This window comes from Dendrobates tinctorius, unplaced genomic scaffold (genome assembly GCF_039654945.1).
Source record: "Dendrobates tinctorius isolate UK_male_01 unplaced genomic scaffold, ASM3965494v1 ptg000090l, whole genome shotgun sequence".
NCBI classification, from domain to species: Eukaryota; Metazoa; Chordata; class Amphibia; order Anura; family Dendrobatidae; genus Dendrobates; species Dendrobates tinctorius.
Genome location: NW_027361758.1, coordinates 8,232,588 through 8,252,146, shown reverse-complemented (window position 1 = coordinate 8,252,146; position 19,559 = coordinate 8,232,588). Strand labels below are relative to the sequence as shown.

At 45.5% G+C, this 19,559-nt stretch overlaps 1 protein-coding gene across 3 annotated transcripts in view; it reads right to left on the bottom strand.

Moving 5' to 3' along the window:
- Positions 1-2,339: 2,339 nt before the first annotated feature.
- OGFOD2 (2-oxoglutarate and iron dependent oxygenase domain containing 2) overlaps positions 2,340-19,559 on the bottom strand; it is a 52,235-nt gene continuing 35,015 nt past the window's right edge. For all 3 annotated transcript variants that reach the window (XM_073586058.1, XM_073586057.1, XM_073586056.1), the window contains 5 exons: positions 8,933-9,043; positions 7,356-7,455; positions 5,501-5,625; positions 4,164-4,421; positions 2,340-2,755 (listed from right to left, as the gene is read on the bottom strand). In XM_073586058.1, the coding sequence (XP_073442159.1) occupies positions 2,483-2,755; positions 4,164-4,421; positions 5,501-5,625; positions 7,356-7,455; positions 8,933-9,043 (867 nt within the window). In that variant the 3' untranslated portion in view covers positions 2,340-2,482. The remainder of the gene's footprint in view (positions 2,756-4,163; positions 4,422-5,500; positions 5,626-7,355; positions 7,456-8,932; positions 9,044-19,559) is intronic.

Genomic DNA, 19,559 nt, shown 5'->3' with positions numbered 1-19,559 from the left:
CAAAGCCGACGTGGGCTCCTCCCGCCCCTCCAAACACCAACGGTTCCTGTACAACCCTAAAGTCGGTACCTTCCCCTGCCTACAATGCACGCAGTGCAACAATGTCCTTAAAGGCAATTGTTTATCATCCTCATACAGGGAAGAAATATAACATCAGCGGATATTACACATGCGACATTTCATTTGTAGTGTATATCATTAAATGGCCATGTGGGCTACTTTACGTGGGTGAAACCACACAACATACAAGGGATCGGATATCAAAGCACAAGTCTACTATCAGATGCAAAAATATGCTTCTTCCAATCCCTTGTCACTGCCGGGCACACAATTGCACAGCTCAAATTTCAAGTTGTGGAACAGGTCATTCTTCCACGCAGGGGAGGCAACCGCATTACGTTGCTGGAAAGAAGAGAGGCTTATTGGATACATCAGCTTAATACTCTGGCTCCTAAAGGGTTAAATAAAGAATATGATCTTCAATCATTTCTTTCAACGTGCTAATAATTCTTTTTATCAATAGGCATGTGATGTACGTAGTGATATTATTTATCTCAGGTTATTAATTGCATTTATTTCTATTACAGAACCAACAACTGTGAATTTCTGTGAACCACAACTTCCTGAGCACCGATATCCACTGGCACCGCCTACAACCACGCTAGTGATATCAGGTTCACTATACGGCACTCCTGCGACAACACGTCCGTTCACCTCCCTACAGGGAGGCGTTTTGACTGACACGCTGATAATCACACCAACTCCTTCCCATCTCCTCCAGCGTCTGAACCGCATCATAGCAACGCTGGAGTGCACGCCGGTCTACTTCCGGTGACGCACTTCCGCCCCGCCGCCATCTTGGCCACGATATAAACAGCGCTGCTCCTCCACTCCCCAGGACATAGGATTCTCGGCGGATACCACGTCCAGGCTCACATACAGGACAGGACGCTCACATAAAGGACACTTAGTGGCATATGGTAAAACTTAGCGGGCACTTTCCCTACCCAGCCTTCCTCAGTGGCACCAGTCTTAACGTGTTTAGTCATATGTTGCCATTACCTCCTTTAGATTGACGGCCTCAGACGCCTCCATATAAATTTCTTGGTATGTAGTCTCTGCATCTAGCGGTATAAACACTCGGCATGTATCACACTCATTGCCCTCTTATTGAGCTTACATTCTCCTTTAGGTCCTGTTCATTTTCAAACCTCCACAAGCTCACAGTACAACATAGGGGTATGTGCCTCCTTCTCTATATATCTTGATCTCTACTGTTGTGACTCATCTATGTAAAGATGCACTGTGCTAGCAATGTTATTTATGTCTCCTGATATGTTAATCATGCCTCCTGATATTATAAACATTATATTCAGATTCCCAGATAATATATATTTTGTATAAACTTTGTTGTATACTTATCGTGTAATTTCATTTACTTTTTCAGTACATTGATGGTCACTTTGACCGAAACGTCTAATGTATGTACTGTACCTTATTAAATACTTTTCGCATTAAAACGCACTGGTGTGTGCCAAGTTTATATGCTACAACTATCAGAAAATGGCCTGGGACATTCGAGCACGATCAGCGATATCCAGCGGGGGGCGGTCGCCGCTATGTGTCACACGTAGCGAGACGTAGCGAGATCGCTGGTGAGATTGCTGTTGCATAACAAAATCGGTGAGGTAACAGCGATCTCGCTAACGATCTTGTTATGCGAGACGGTGCTATAAGGAATCTTTGTCTAACAGACTTAGGCTAGTTTCACACTAGCGTTTCCTGGAGCTGCGGAGGGATGCACACAGCCGCTGTGAAGCTCCGCCCATGGCCGCGCCTCCTCCGGTCAGCTCCGCCTATGGGCGCATGACGCCTATGGGAGGAAATCGGAGAACCCAGAGGAAAATCATGCAAACACGGGGTTTTGCAGATGTTGTCCTTGGTGGGATTTGAAGTGCTATCCACTGAGCCACCGTGCTGCCCTAATTAAGGTCTGAAACCTTGATCAAACTTATCTGAGCACAGAAATCTCCAAGGGTGGCCGACTTTTGCATTGTTCTACTTTACGTCTTGTAATTTTTAAAATGAAAGAAATGACAATAAATATATTTTTCCCTAAAATACAAAGGAAATGTGTCATCTTTAACTTTAGCCCTGTTAGAGATAATTTCATCTTCAACTTGCTTAACTGTTCACAACAACAATAATTTTGACCAGGGGAGCCCAAACTTTTACCAGCCACTGTATGTAATCTGTTACTATGGGGAGATACGGGGTCTACATGGATTCTTCATGAAGACCGCAAAGTAGATTTATCCTCATATGAACAAAAGAAACTGTTGTAAAGTTGGACAGTCACTTTATTGCAAAAGAAAGTCCATTTATATTACTATTGTAGCTAGAGAAGATGTAACATTTTAAATATCAATTTTCACAGCAATATTTGAGTTTTATATTGCCATTTTTACTGAATTAAATGTTTTTAGACTAAAGTGCAAACATCAACAGTTTCTCCCCTATCTTCCTTTATCATTGTAAAGCCATCTCCTAGTCCCATGGTCTCTACTAGTTGGGGTTCCTTGTTGCACATGGGACACAGTTTATTACGTATGGATGATGCCCTCATCCATATTATCAGGTTCCATCTTTCACCAGAAGTAATGGGAAGAGCTCCGTGAACTTGCTGACCTCTGTGAAGTATTCCATGGCCAATCGTATGTTCGACCTCTGTATACCTTCTCTCATTGGACGGCACCTGAGTGAAATAGTAGCGAGGCATTAAAAATGGTCTACCGGTTTTAGAAAATTATAGACCTATTGACCATGATGGTAAAGATGTAGAACTCCTTTAAGACTGTATATTGGTGTGCTGTTACAAAGTACATCAATGTTTAATTCTGGTGTATTGTACATCACATTACCGTGCATCCTGTTGAAGAATATGGAATACCGCTGTTCAGGAGCTAATACTGAACCAAAAAGTTGGAGCATTGATTGAGGATATGACTGCATAGAATGAGATTTGAAAGCCACAAAAATGCTGATATGTTGCATTGCTCAATGTGTCAAGGATGACATTTGCGTACAGCATAGTTTTTTACATATAGCTCTGGCAGGAAATCATTGTATTTGCACAAACAAATCTTTCAAACGTTTCAATCATTCTTCCCACCCCCTCTATAAAATCTCACAGTTTTTGCAGTACGATTTGTGTAAAAAAAAAACCCCCAAAAAACTACAGTCAGATTCTTGATGTCTTTTTTCTCTTCACATTACAAGTGCATCATTGTGGCCTTGACATTATTCAGCATGTTCTAGGTATTGCATGTTATCCTACAGGCTTCTCAATAGTAAATGGTGGACAAAAAATTGTGTAATGTAAGCAGGGCTGTGGAGTCGGAGTCGGTGCTCATTTTGGTGGAGTCGGAGTTGGAGTCGGTATAAAATGGACCGACTCCGACTCCTAAAATATATAATAAATTGGGTACAGTAGTTCAATGCAGGATGTGCTGAATATTTTTTCATAGGAGTTTGGGAAAGTTATGAAATGTCCTATAAATGGCTGTTAGATTCCTGATCTAAGGCTACATTCATACACGTTTTTCCTGTGTTTTTTGAGGATACGTTTTTCAGCTGCAAAAGCTGATCATCTTTTTAAAAAAACTGCATCACCTGAAAGGTTTTTGAGCTCATAGATAATGTTTTCAATAGCAAAAGCAGATTAGAAATCTGCTCTATCTATCCAGTTATCCATATCTGTCTATCCATATCGTATCTGTACCAAAAAGAATGAAAACCGGGTAGTACACCAATATATATTCTGTTCTATCTAAATATCTTGATTATTGGATCATAAAAATGATTAAATGTCTGAGGTTCACATTGTACTACAATAAATTTTTCACTTAAATATAAGCAATATGTGTGGGAGTCGGAGTCGTGGTGTCGGAGTCGGTGTAAGGGAAATTGAGGAGTCTGAGTCGGAGTCGCAGGTTTGGCTTACCGACTCCACAGCCCTGAATGTAAGCCTAAAAGGGGAAATTCCTGGTAACTGAGGGTGGTGAAAACGCAAGTGCTAGTATTTGTGCTAAAGCAGCCAAGGGGTAGTAATGTGCATAGGTAAAAAGGACAAATTCTAAATAACAAGTGTGTACTGTGCTTACCTCTCTCATGTCAGAGAAATACAGGCTTCCATCGGTAAACTCTTTTCCCAGTGAGATATTCAGGGTAATCTCAGAATTGTCATAGTGGGAGCTGAGATCCAAGTCTTTATCTACAGAATACTGCACCACGAAAGCTTTGTGACTATCCAAGCAACCACCTCCCCAATCTTCATATAAAACAGATGCAAGAGGACAGAGATAGTTTTCACGAAGAGGGGTAATGAAGGACTCATCTAGGCCAAGCTCATTCAGAAGGATCTAGGGAAAAACGCAAAACAAATGAATCTGATTCTTAAAACTCAGCGTTACTTAAGACTTTTATGCCAGAAAACAGGGTAAAGGAAATGATGAACAATAATACCTAAGAGGGAATTTAGCTATATTTTTTACCAATCACAATATTAATCTTCATGAGTATTATATCTCAGTCTTACATGTGCCATATGAGAGCTACATTAACAGAATTTAAGTTATGGCCTATGGATGACTTTATGGTCTTTATGCCTCTTTATTTATTATACTCACTTATATGGCACCATTAATTCCACGGCGCTTTACAGACATCATCACTGCCCCCACTGGGGCTCACAATCTACATTCCCTAGCACTATGTCTTTGGAGTGTGGAAGGAAACCGGAGAACCAGGGGAGAACATATAAACTCCTTTGCCTATGATGCCTCATTCATGCTTGTCTATTGAAATATGGAGTTATAGCCATCTGCATATTTGTCTGTATGTAGATCAGTATCAGGACTCGTGCACATAACCGTATTTTCGCCCTGAGTGCAATACGACAAAATACCAGATTGCAATTAGGCCAGTGTTATTCTATGGAGCCGTGGCACATGTACGATTTCCTCCCAAGACTGAGTTGGTCCAAGGGAGGGGACAAATTAAAAAAAAAAAAATAGAATAAAAAATAAACAACAATTAAAAAAATAAATAAATAAATTGCAGCATGTCAGAGTTTGATCTGATATTCGAATAACACTCGGACATGCAAGACAATGAGTTTGTGGAAACCATCGGACTGCACTCGGCTGACATCAGAGTGCAATCCAATTTCCACAGACCAACAAAATGGAGAAGACGGAGAATATTTTTTCTCCATCTTCTCTTCATGCAAGACAACTGGAACACACCATGTGTGATTTGCATAATTGACCATGATTCTCTCGGATGAAGGAATATGCGCTCCTGTGACCCTAGCTGTACAGTATATAAACATTTTTCAGACTTCTAGCTTAGGTGTCGTTATTTCAGTTTTAATTTAATATACTATAAAACAAAAAAATTATCAACTAAACATGTATGTAATAGTGAACAAAAAGAATACCCCATAGCTGTTCATTGTGTTTGGTCTTCCCTTTTCCAAGAGTGATTTCTCAAAGTTTTCAAGCTCCTCCACAAAGTATTTGCAAAATTGGGGAACAAATACAGGGAAACAATATATCCTTTTATCTAAAAAAAGAAAAAGAAAAAAAAAAAGAGAGAAAGAGAAAATAGAAAAGAAAAAAATATGAGTAGAAATAAAATGCATCCTCAATTCTACAAAAACATAAGTAGATAAGCAGTACATAACAAGTACACATGGACAGGCTGTATATGGGTCATTTATGTATTCCTCAGGCATTGACAAAAACTACGTACATCCAGCAACCTCAGAACTGGTACTTTCTATTATAGTACAATTATCATGGAGCAAACACGGCAACTATCACAAGGTACAAAGTATTAAAGCAGTTATTCATCCAGCAACACACAATACCACCTCTGCTTTGACTGCATTATGGGGAACATGATTTAATGTTAAATACCTTACAGGGAGACTGCTAAAAAAAAACAAAAAAAACCTAACCTGCAGATATGGGGTTAATATGCAGGTGAATAGCATTTTGAAGCTGTGCGTCCGCTGTACTAGAAGCCCAGATGCCGGAAGGTAATTCACTTTATTACTCTCGGAAGCCTTGGGCTTTCAGTCGCTGCAGAGTACATTGACTGACAGCCAGCTCTGCACTGATGCACTGCTGAGCTGGATGTCAGTCAGTGCCAGGGGTGACTGAAAGCTGGAGGCTGCTGGGAGGTAGAATGTTTATTCCTTCCTGGTAGTCAGTCTTTCAGTGAAGCGGTATGGTGTCCAATTGTTTTCAGGGCACGTTGCAGTTTCTAAATGTACAAATATGTGATACATGTAAGTTAGGGCAGAGACAGACTGCCGTATTTCTCGTTCGACAATCGCATGGTAAACCTCGTACTGGCTGTCGGCTCTCCTGACCTGAGCTTGACAGCTGCATAGAAATACTCAGGTCATGAGATGTGCCGGTCCTGTCCGTGCAATACGATGCGATTATCGCACAAGTTATACGGCCGTCTGACTCAGCCCTTACTGTAAAGTTTTGAGTAATTTAATTCTGGGAAGTACGAGCAAAAAATCTACCATTCCACGTGATATTACAGTTTCTCTGCTAACCTGACACTATAAATAAAATGATTATAGTGGATGTGATGGTTATGTGGATACCAAATATGCGAGGGTTATAATGTAGGGTTTTTTTTAAATAAAGCATACATTATAAAAGCAAAAAGAAAACAATATATTTTGTATCAATTATGAAAATATTAACCTTATAAAAGGGACTTATTAAACATCATTTTATTACAATATACTGGATAGTTATGCATTACGATTTTGCAAAGTAATATATTATTTAACATCACTGAATTTCCATATTTTTTTTTCCAAAGGTCTGCTCTGCGGACTGTATCTGATTCCAAGCTATTTCTCTAAATTAAAGTAGCCCAGGGAATCATGTTTAACAGCTATCAGGGGGACCCACCAACTCATATTGTGTCATTATCAGGTGGCCTGATTATCGCACTGAGCAGGTTCACAGCCAGGATCGTGTGGTTGGGCACTATAGCTATCCTACCTCCAGTGATTACATAGACAATACGAGAGCCTAGGGAATTCCCAATTGCGGGTCTAGATGTTCTATTGCAAGAGCATGGAAAAAGAAAACAAAAAACAAAACATACTCTGATGTGCCTTCAAAAGGATTAACACATGGTAATGAGGACTTGATCTAAGGACATTGTGAAGCTTTTCTATTGCACTGAAGATACACTGCTTTCGGATCAGTTTTCATTCAGGAATTTTCATCTGGTATCATACATATAAAAATAATCATTACCTGGGACAGAATGCAGATGGTTTAGGAGACCTTCTAAACTTGCATTAGGAGACTTACAGAAACGAACAGCTTCCAAAAATTCTTCAGTTAAAAAACACTCCTTTAACAATAAAAAAAAAAGCAATTACTATTATTAGCAGGTCTGCTGCTGTCTATGTAGATCACAGTGGTTGATAAAAATGGCTGTAAAGCGCTGCAACTTATTTTGAGGGTCTAAAACAGGGTTCCCCAACTCCAGTCCTCAAGGCCCACCAACAGATCATGTTTTCAGGATTTCCTTAGCATTGCCCAGGTGAAGCAATTATCACCTGTACAATACAAGGGAAATCATGAAAACATGACCTGTTGGTGGGCCTTGAGGACTGCAGTTGGGGAACCCTGGTCTAAAATGAGTTACTTGGTTTAAAAACCCATTTTCACACCCCATATTAGAGATTTGTGAGTTATTTCTGGTTCCTGTACAGGACAGTAACTCCGTGGCCAGAGTGGAGAGTTCAAAAGTACGTCTATTGCTCTGGAGGCTCTTTACTCAATATACAGATAATTCACGGATTAATCTGAGAACATCGAATAATCAATAGGGTTGGGGCACACTCTTAATGGACAGTATTTGTATAAGGTGCTAATTCCTTTGGAGCCAACTGCAGATCCAAAGTGAATGGAAGAAAGGAACTGAACACCAGAAGGCAGTTTTTTTATTGCACCGCTGGAGTGGTGCTTTAAGTGTAATTCCCCTGCCCCCGTGTCTCATACTCACCTGATGCAGCCTTCGTTTTCCAGCGTTGCTCCCGTTGGTCTTCAGTGAAAAGTGAACTGCCTGCAGCTCCAGTGTTTCATGGAGCGAGCCGGAGGTCACGTTTCAATAGAAGTCTGAGAGCCTGGTGTTGGCTTTCATAGATTTTCATTGAGCGCTTGCGCTGTAACTTCTGACTTCCGGGCATTCAAAAGCTGCGCTCATAAGATGGCGTGTGGAACCGGTGAGGTGCCGAAAAACTGTGAAGACGCTGGAGAGTGAGTATATGACCGGGGGCAGGGGACTTACATTTAAAGCACCACTCCAGCGCTGTGAATTAATTAGAATTTATTTGGAATATCTCATATCCATAGATTACACCGTCGTCCACATAACAAAAATGTAACGTTTTGGGCAAATACCCTTCATCAGACACATCTGTTGCGGTAAATGCTCTCAAACTTAGAAAGGTCCATGATTTGGAGGGTGAAACACCGTGGCAAAAAGTGAACCAGGACCAAGTATTGTGTAGAGTGATATGGATATGAGAAATTCTGAATAAAACCTAATTGAGCATTTTATCATGTGTAGCTCCTTCCTTCCATTCACATTGGAAGATCGTCCCAGTAAAGATCCCAAACTTCCAGTTAGCGATATCTCAGACATGCTAAGCGGCATCACACAATCCTACACGGCATACTGCAATTACTGACACACAGATATCAGTCTCTGTTATCAATAAAGCCTAGAACGGAAATGTAGAGAACACAAGTGTGCTCAAACTAAACCACAAGCCTGGAAAAGAGACTTACATTGTGCACACCATGTATACTTGCAGAATTACCTGTAAAACATACACTTCTGGGTGAAATGGTTTATAATGAAGGCAAATTTCTGCTTTTCTTTTCATTGATTCTTCTGATAAAGTCATTCTTCTTTGCACCTCCTTCTTGACCTAAAAGAAAAAAATAAATGTTTTGTAAGGTTAACACAATGGAGTTTCAACCCACTAACAACCACCGATACCCTTTTAACGGAGACAGTTGAGGGGACTTATTCCTCAGCGCTGCTTTTTAACAGCGCTGAAAACTAAGGTTATAGTTACAGCGCCCCCCAGCGTCGGAAAGTCTCCGGGGTCTGAGGCAGCAGGGTAGCTGAGACCCCGGAAAACAAGATTGGGGTCGGTTTTTATAGTACCCAGTGTTGCGATCACTGTTATTCACGGAAGAAAAGCGACCGCAAGAAAAAAAAGAGTCTGCACTTCCTATTTATTTCTCTCTCCTCTGATATGATCTAGCACATCAGAGGAGAGAGAAATGGGGTCCCCCAAGCCCCCATGGTACCTCCAGCACCTCCTGCACTGCAGGCGTATGGGCAGTGCGCCCGACGAGATCTGACGGCCGGCACCCGGCAACAATAGATTTCTCCTATTGGTCTATTTTGATCACTGAGATAGGGTCTATCACAGTCATCAAAAAAAAAAAAAAAATTGTAAATCAAACCTTCCATTATCACCCCCTTAGTTAGGTAAAAATAATAAAATAAAAAAAGTATTTATTTCTATTTTTCCAATAGGGTTAGTGTTGTGGATAAGGTTGGGATTAGGTGTGTGGTGCGGCTAGGGCTGTGTTAGGGTTGGAGTTAAAATTGAGGGGTTGCCACTGTTTAGGTACATGAGGGGGTCTCCAAACGTGACACGGCACCACCATTGATTCCAGCAAATTTTGCGTTCAAAAAGTCAAATGGTGCTCCCTCCCTTATGAGCCTAGCCATGCGCCTGCCCAAACAGTGGCTTTCCCCCACATGCGGGGTATCGGCGTACTCAGGAGAAAGTGCACTACAAATTTTGTGGTCTATTTTCTTCTGATACCCTTGTGAAAATAAAAAAAATTGGTTCCAAAGTAATTTTTTGATGAAAAAAGTAAAATGTTCATTTTTTCCTTCCACATTCCTTTGGTTCTCATAAAGCACCTGGAGGGTTAATAGACTTCTTGAATGTGGTTTTGCGCACCTTGAGGGGTGCAGTTTTTAGAATGGCATCACTTTTGGGTATTTTCTGTTATATTGACCCCCCAAAACTCACTTTAAATGTGAGGTGGTTCCAAAAAAAAAAAAATGGTTTTGTAAATTTTGCTGGAAAAATGAGAAATCGCTGGTCAACTTTTAACCCTTATAGCGTCCTAACAAAAGTAAAAATGTTTCCAAAATTGTGCTGATGTAAAGTTGACATGTGGGAAATGTTATTTACGAACTATTTTCTGCGATATGACTCTCTGATTTAAGGGCACAAACATTAAAAGTTTGAAAATTGCAAAATGTTCAAAATTTTTGCCAAATTTCTGTTCTTTTCATAAATAAACGCAAGTCATATCGAAGACATTTTACCACTAACATGAAGTACAATATGTCACGAAAAAACAATCTATAACTTCATAAAGTGACAGTAGTCAGAATTGCAAAATTGGCTTGGTCATTATGTAAAAAACTGGCTCTGTCACTAAGGGGTTAAAGAAACCAGCCAGCATGTTTGTACACATGGAAGTAGTGATATGGCTGGAAAGGCACTTGTCTCCCTATAAAAATTATACATTTTTGTAGAGATCTGATGTGCATTCATGAGAAGTGTAGAAGCCATATACAAATGAGGCTGGAATCACTGTGGGTGTGTTACACCGAGAAGAAGCAGCCCAAATGCATTGATCCTCCCCTCACCATGTATTTCTAGGCTGATCTGCATATGGCTTCTTTCTATGCTAAATTTTTCATAACTGGCACATTTAATTTCTACACAAAAATATATATTTTTATATATTTTTAAAGGAAATCTGTCACCGGGTTTTTGCAATGTAACCTGAGAGCAGCATAAAGAAGAAGCAGAAACTGCTATTCCAGCGATGTATCATATACTAGGCTGCTTGCTGTAGCTTTTATAAGATCCCTGTTTTAGCTGCTGCAGATCTACCAGTTCTTTGAATGCAGAGCCCTGTACACCTGGCCCCCACCACTGATTGGCAGCTTTTTGTGTGCACTTTGCATAGGCAGAAAGCTGCCTATCAGTGGTGGGGGTGGGCTAATACAGAGCTCATGAATATGGAGGACTATATGGTGACCGGTTTACTAGTCCTATAACGAGAAAATATATTTTTGATAAAACATTGATGTTATCAAAACTACAGCACGCAGCCCAGTAAGTGACACATCACTGGAATCAGGATCTCTATATTATGGTGCTCTTAGATTAGATGGCAATAAATCTGGTGATAGATACTCTTTATTGGGGGGAAGATGCGCCTATACAGCCATACCATAGATTCCATGTACAAAACGTGCTGACGGGCTAAATTTACAGAAAACAGTGCAAATAGTCTTAAATGCATAAAAAACACATGGCTCAAATATCAGAAACTGTGATGCATTTACTTGCTATAAGTGACAAAGTATAGTCACATTTTTGTTCTTACACTAAACACCACAACCTTAGGCTACAAGCAGTACGGCCAAAAACTTATTTTTATTTTTCAAATAGCGAGAGAAGGATAAGCCACTGCCAGCCATCCACTGTTCATCAATCCCCAACTGATCCAGCTGATTTTGGAAGGTTCGGCCACCATCTACAATGTGCATGAGCCAGCCTCATGAAAAGTTTAGCAACCAAAAATAGGTATTAGACCTACCGGTAATGATGTTTCCAGGAGTCCATCCTGACAGCACCATGGAGGACGTCCTCCTCCTCCTTACAGGGACAGGAAAGCACACGAAAGGTTAAAAGGTCATGTCCCACCCCCTCTCACTCAGTGATTTAACAAGTACCACAAGGTGGATGATGCTAGTAACAGTTTAATGAAACAATCATATTACAGCATATGACATAACATAAAACATTGTAGTATAACACAACCGGGAGGGATCTACCCGTGCTGTCAGGATGGACTCCTGGAAACATCATTACCGGTAGGTCTAATACCTATTTTCCAGGACGTCCACCTGACAGCACCATGGAGAGTACCAAAGCACCTCCTCAGGGTGGGATTACCGCCTGGAGAACCTTTCTCCCAAATGCGGTCTGTTGACCAGCTAACACATCAAGCTTGTAGTGCTTGCAGAATGTATTAAGACTGGCCCAGGTTGCTGCTCTACAGATCTGATCAACCCCCGCCCGTTCGGCCCATACTGCCCTCGTAGAGTGGGCTTTTATGGAATCTGGCGGGTTGGCGCCTTCAGCTTGGTAGGCGTCCGAGATTACTGAGGTAATCCAACGCGCGATGGATGCCTTAGAGGCCCTCTTCCCCTTATTTCTACCCCCAAAAAGGATGAACAGGTTCGGGTCGATGCGCCAGCTATTGGTGGCCTCTAGGTAGTCTATAACTGCGCGCCTCACATCCAGCGAGTGAAGACGCTGCTCCTTTTTATTACGGGGATTATCACAGAAAGATGGTAACACTACAACCTGGTTTAGATTTTTTGGAGAGGTTACCTTTGGGGTAAATGCCGGGTCTAACCTTAAGATTATACGGTCCTCTCTTATCTGGAGATATGGGTCCTTAGTGGACAGGGCCTGGATCTCCCCTATTCTTTTGGCCGTGGTAATGGCTACTAGGAAGGCCGTTTTACGAGTGAGAGCAAGGATGGTTATCTTCTCACCGAGAGCGTAGCCTAATCATGGGGCGCAGGCGCTGTGTGGCTCTTATAAATCTTATTACCCAGGGATGTGAAGCTAACTGGTAATCGAAGAAGGCGCTCAAGGCTGAAACCTGGACCTTTAGAGTGCTGGGCTTAAGGCCTTTATTAAAACCTGCCTGCAAAAAACTTAGTATGTTAGGGAGGTCAGGGGTGCCTGCCCCAAGATCGGACCTGCCACCCTCCAGGCAGAATCTTTTCCATATTTTTCGATAGATTGCGGATGTCACCGGTTTCCTACTGGCCTGTAAGGTGGATATGACCTGATCCGACAATCCCTTTGCCTTCAGGATGTCCCTCTCAGGATCCAAGCCGATAGGTGGAGTCTTGCTGGGTCCGGGTGGTGGATCGGGCCCTGGTGGATGATGTCATTCCACGGGGGTAGTTCGACTGAATTTCCTACTGCCATGGCTCCTAGAAGGGGAAACCAGCTTCTCCTCGGCCAATATGGCACGATCAACATCACTCTTGCGTGGTCCTCGCGTATCTTCCTGAGCACTGCCGGTATGAGAGCCAGTGGTGGGAACGCAAAAGAGAGGGATTCTCCCCAAGTTTGACTCAGGGCGTCTACGCCTTCCGGGTGGTCCGTCGGATTCAGGGAGTAGAATCTGGGGACCTTCGAGTTCTTCCGGCTTGCGAAAAGATCTATACTGGGGGTCCCCCAACGCTGACAAAGATGGTCGAAGATTTCTACGTTCAGTTCCCACTCTGTCGGGTGGATCTGTTGGCTGCTCAAGTAGTCTGCCACTTCGTTCTGGGAACCTTCTAAGTGTACTGCGGTCACTGATCGGACTGTTCGTTCTGCCCACGTGAATATTTTTCCTGCCAGGGCCTGTAGTGGTTGATGTCTGGTCCCTCCCTGGTGCTTCAGGAATGCCACTGCCGTTATATTGTCGGATAATATGCGGACGTGACGACTCTTTAGTACCGACTGGTTTCTCCGCAACGCTTCCCAGATCGCGAAGAGCTCTCTTTTTTAAAATAGGAGGATCTGGTCCTGATGCCTGCTGGCCATTTCCCCTGGAAGATCTTCCCTTCTATGTGGGCTCCCCATCCCCACGCACTGGCGTCTGTGGTGACTACCACGTATGGAGAGGTTGTCCATTGTACGCCCACCTGAAGGTTTCTGGACTGTGTCCACCACCGAAGGGACTCCTTCACTCGTTCTGGCGGCCTTAGGGGTTTGTCTAGCGACGCCTGACTTCTGTCCCACCTTGCGAGGATTTCTCTCTGTAACAATCGCGAGTGGAATTGGGCCCATCGGACACACTGGATGCAGGCTGTCATGAGGCCGAAGACCTCCATTGCCTCTCTTATGGAGCATTGACGCCTCAACAGGTCTCTGGTTCTGGCCTGAACAGTCTTCTGCTTCTGCTCGGGTAGCCAGGATATTCTGTCGGCTGAGTCTAGGAGGACTCCGAGTAATACTTTTCTGGTGTCTGGCCTGAGGTCCGACTTCTCCCAGTTGATCACCCAGCCAAGGAACTCCATTACGGTAGTTGCTCAGATCCTGTCTCGAATGAGTGCTTCTTTGGATCTTGCCACCAGTAGGAAGTCGTCCAGGTATGGAATGATCACATTACCCTGATCTCTCAGGTAGGCCACCACCTCTACCACCAGTTTTGTAAAGATTCTGGGAGCTGAGGCCAACCTGAATGGAAGACACTGGAACTGGAAGTGGCAGGTCCGGGCTGGTAAACTGACCGCAAACCTTAGTAGGCTCTGGGATGAGGGATGGATAGACACCTGGTAGTATGTCTTTTTTAGGTCTAGGGTGCACATAACGGCGTCCCTGTCTATTAGGGGGATTGCGGATCGGATCGATTCCATCCGGAATCTCTTGTATCTGACCCAGGCATTTAGTGGTTTCAGGTTTATGATGGTACGGGCCTCGCCGGATGGTTTTGTGATCGAAAACAGGGAAGAGTAGTGCCCTCTTCCTCTTTCCGTCGGGGGAACTGGTATTATGACCTTTGAGATAACCATGTCCTGAAGATCCGTCCACATTGCGGAGTCCTCCAGGACGACAGTGGGGGCAATATATCTGTCGGGGGGAGGTGAATAGAGCTCTATACTGTAGCCTTCCGCGATGGTTCTGAGGACCCACCGATTGTGGGTGACTCGGGACCAGTTTGCTGCGAAGTGGCGAAGTCTCCCCCCAACACCTATGGCGTCATTGCCTCCTCGATCTAGATGTTGATGTGAATGAGGGACCCCTGTTCCTCCCACCTTGGCTGAAGGAGCCCTTATAGGAGCTTCTATTGGACCTTGCCCGACCCCTGAATTCCGTCTGTCTCCTGAAGGAGCCTCTCCGAAAGGACTGGGGCCGCCTGGGTTTTTCCTCCGGGAATCCCTTATTTTTATCAGACACTAGCTCTAGAATGTTATCAAGGGCTGGACCAAATACCCTCAGGCCCGAGAAGGGGATGGCGCATAGCTTTGTTTTAGAAGCGTTATCCCCCGACCAGGATTTAAGCCAGACTGCTCTCCGGGCCGCATTAGAGAGGGAGCTGTTTCTGGCTGCAAACCTTCCTGATTCAGCCGATGTGTCCGACAGGAACGCCGTGGCTGATTTCATGAGAGGAAGTGATGCTAGGATCTCTGATCTAGGGGTCTTGTTGGTTAGGTATTCCTCCAACTGCCCCATCCACAAAAACATAGACCTGGCCACCGAGGTGGCTGCTATGTTGGCCCTAATCAGAGCCGCCGACGTCTCCCATGTTCTTTTTAACAAGACATCCGCCTTCCTATCCATCGGGTCTCGGAGACGTGATGAGTCCTCGAATGGGATGGCCGTCTTTTTGGTAACCTTGGCGACTGGGACATCTATTTTAGGGACTTCCTCCCATACCCGTGTTTCCTCGGGATCAAAAAGCAGTCTATTTTTAAAGTCTCGGGAGAGTATCAACCGACGCTCTGCCTCTTTCCACTCCTCCTGGACCATTGTTTTGATGTGTTCACTTACGGGGAACACTACCTGTTTCCAGGCCACTAGTCCTACAAACATTAAGTCCTGTCTGGACTGTGGTTTAGGGACTTCCTCTATCTACATAGTATTTCTGACTGCCTGGACCAACTCGTCCGTGTCCTCCAGTCTGAACAGGTACTTCCTGCACTGATCCTGTCTATCCCCCAGGATCTCGCCTTCTTCCTCCTGGTCTGAATCCCGGAAGTCGGACTCCTCGCTAGGGCTTGCTTCCAACACTGGGTCTGCTTCCCACCTTGGACGCTTGCGACTTGGCCCTTGGCTGGGGGACTGACGCCGTGTGAAGCTGGCTGTAGAGGCCTGAACTTCCTCCCTTATCAGCGATCTCATTTCGGAAAGGAGGGATGGCTGTTCCTCGCCTATGACCCTTGAGGTACAGGGTCCGCAGAGGGTCTTGCTATAGGTGTCTGGCAGCTTTACCCTGCATATGGGGCATCGGACCGATTTGGAGGTGGCTTTTGCCGGGTCCTTCACCCCCGAGGGGGATTCTGCCGGGATTCCCTTCTCCTAATAATACAGAAGGGGCACCTACTCAGATCTGGGTTGAGGAAGGGTGAGGGAGGGTGGTCTGCGCTATGCGCACTTACCCCTCCACCTGCTGGAGCGTTGCCTTCCATTCTGGCACGATTCTGCAGAGCGCTGTGGATCTCAGGAGCGTGCGCCCGGGATTTAAAGCCGGCGTCTGACATCACCGAATGTGACGCACGACCTCTCCGCGATAGGCCGCCTCCTCCACTTCCTGCCCAGGCTCCTGTGCACGACCGCGCTCTGCTTCTCCCCCGGTGCCTGCTCAGCTGCTTGGAGCCTTCCAGCGCTGACCTCGCCGCCGTTGGAGCCATCCTGCGGGTGCTCGGCCCGCCGCCTGCGGGGCCCGACCTCCGCCTATCATGGCGCTGCTGGAGCCCAGCGCCGACTGCGCCCATCCTTCTGCCGGCGCCTACTCGGCCAGCCGCCTGCGGGGAGCCGACCCTCACCTGTTATGGCGGTGAGTCCTGGAGCCGAGAGCCTCCCACCGGGAGGAACGGCTCCCTCCAGGAGCGTCGTCCTGCTCCTGGCCTTTGGAGCAGAGGGACTCCCCCATCAGAGAGTTTCGGCCCTGGGACCTCTTGATAGGGGAAGGCTTGGACTGGCCGCACGATCCCCTGAGCCCCTCCGGTAAGTCTCTCGTGTGTCCCTCCGTGCAGGGACAGGAAAAACACTAAGGGGGTGGGACATGATCTTTTAACCTCTCGTGTGCTTTCCTGTCCCTGTAAGGAGGAGGAGGACGTCCTCCATGGTGCTGTCAGGTGGACGTCCTGGAAATGTTGATTAAAGAATTTTAACAATTTATGTTTTCCTTTTCAGATGTGATCATTGGTAGCACGGATACAGATTGTTCTGCGTTTCATTGCAAATGTCCAAAAAAGCCTTAAAAGGGAACCTGTCACCAGGTTTACCCCATATGAGATACGACCGTCACCTTTCAGTGCTTATACACAGCATACTAATATGCAGTGTATATGCCCCTATTCCAGCCTGTGACAAAAGAAAAACAGGATTTTGGGTTGCGTACTGTAAAATCTGTTTCTCGGAGCCTTCATTGGGGGACACAGGAACCATGGGTGTATGCTGCTGTCACTTGGAGGCTGACACTATGCACATAAAAAAGTTAGCTCCCCCTCCGCAGTGTACACCCCACCGACTGGCACTAAATTATTAAGTTAGTGAGAAAGCAATAGAAGCAACAGAATAGAAAGAACAATCAGACAACTGTAATAATAACACACAGAATAAAGATCAGGAGTTGTAAAACATGGGAGGGTGCTGTGTCCCCCAATGAAGGCTCCAAGAAACAGATTTTACGGTAAGCAACCCAAAATCCTATTTTCTCCATCGCTTCATTGGGGGACACAGGAACCATGGGATGTCCCAAAGCAGTCCCTGGGGTGGGAAAAGCAAACTTCCATTAAGTCAGAGAACTCACCACAGCCGCCTGCAAGATCCTTATGCCTAGGCTGTCGTCCACCAAAGCGTAAGTATGGACTTTGTAAAATTTTGCGAGCATGTGGACAGAAGACCAGGTTGCAGCTTTGCAAAGCTTCAGCGCGGAAGCCCTGTGGTGCACCGCCCAGGAGGCGCCCACTGTCCGGGTAGAGTAAGCCTTAATCCCAGGAAGGTGCATTCTGTTCTTGACCCAGTAAGCCTCCGAAATTGCCGTTCTGATCCAGCGAACAATAGTCGCTTTGGAAGCCGGCAGGCCTCTTCGCGCACCATCTGGAAAGAGGAAAAGGGAGTCTGCCTTTCGAAACGAAGCAGTTCTAACCAAGTAGATCTTTACCGCCCTGACCAGGTCTAGCTTGTTCAAGGAGCGTTCCAGAGGATGAACCCGGAGCAGGACAAAAGGAAGGTAGAACGATGTCCTCATTTAGGTGAAAGGCGGACACCACCTAGAGAAGGAAGGTGGAGGCCGCAGGACCACCTTATCCTGGTGAAGCACCAAGAAAGGAGGGTGACAAGAAAGGGCCGCCAACTCCGAGACGCACCGGATGGAGGTGATGGCCACGAGAGAAAGGACAGGGGAACCTCCTTGAGAGGCTCAAAGGGGGAAACGTTAGGGCCTCTAGGACTAGATTGAGATTCCAGGGGTCCACGGGAGCCCGATACGGAGGTGCTGCATGAGCTACCCCTAAAATCTTTTTTTTCCCTCTTCTTTCCTTCTTGCGGCAGCTCCAGCCATCTCGTCTTCCAATCTCCTTTCTGGGCTGGGGAAGGAAGAACATACCTTCCAATACCTTGAAGGTTGGACATCCGGGCTCCGCTTGAGGGTCCGCCGTGGGACGTTCACGTCTCCTCACACCGACAGGCTCTGGTGGGTAAGTCGGTGGGAAATGGAAGGCAGGACCTGATCCGGGTCGCCTGAACACGCTTCTGTGTTAAGGCTCTTGGCCCTGCCAGGAGGACATATGAGGATATGGTGTGGCAGTACACGCCGTACTCAGTCTCTTTGTGGGAGTACAGTAGTGACTATTCACACTGTATCCCTCCGGGTACTTGAAAGGGAACAACGCACACTGAGGTAGATAAGAGTCTAATAAAAGATCCGGTCCACCTCCTACTGACACTATGCTAAAACTGATTAATTTAGTGCCAGTCGGTGGGGTGTATACTGCAGAGGAGGAGCTAACTTTTTCATGTGCATAGTGTCAGCCTCCTAGTGGCAGCAGCATACACCCATAGTTCCTGTGTCCCATGGTTCCTGTGTCACCCAATGAAGCAATGGAGAAAACACCTTTCATTAAACTCACCTGGGGGACGGTCGGGTCCGAAGGGTGTCTGGTCCTGGTCCAGCGCCTCCTTTCTTCTTGCGATGCCGTCCTCCTTCTGTGCTTAGTGTGGATGACACAGGGACGCATCATCCACGCGGTCTCCCCAGCATCGCTCTTCTGCGCAGGCGTTCTCTGCCCTGATTAGGGCAGAGCAAAGTACTGCAGAGCGCATGCGTCAGGGGTCTTTCACTTTTCTTATGGCATGCGCACTGCAGTACTTTGCTCTGCCGTAGTCAGGGCAGAGAAGAACGCCTGTGCAGAAGCTAAAAGCCGGGGAGACTGTGTACTTGACGTAGCACTCGTCGTCCACGCGAAGCATGATGGACCAGGACCAGCGACACCCCTCAGATCCAACTTCCCCCCAGGTGAGTATAACAAACAGGGTCGGACTGGCCCACCGGAGGATTCTCCGGTGGGCCGAGGCACGTCTGACACATGCTGGCATACTGGCCAGCAGGTGCCTAGGGCTACCACTGCATCCAGGGGCCCCCAGCCAGTGGGCA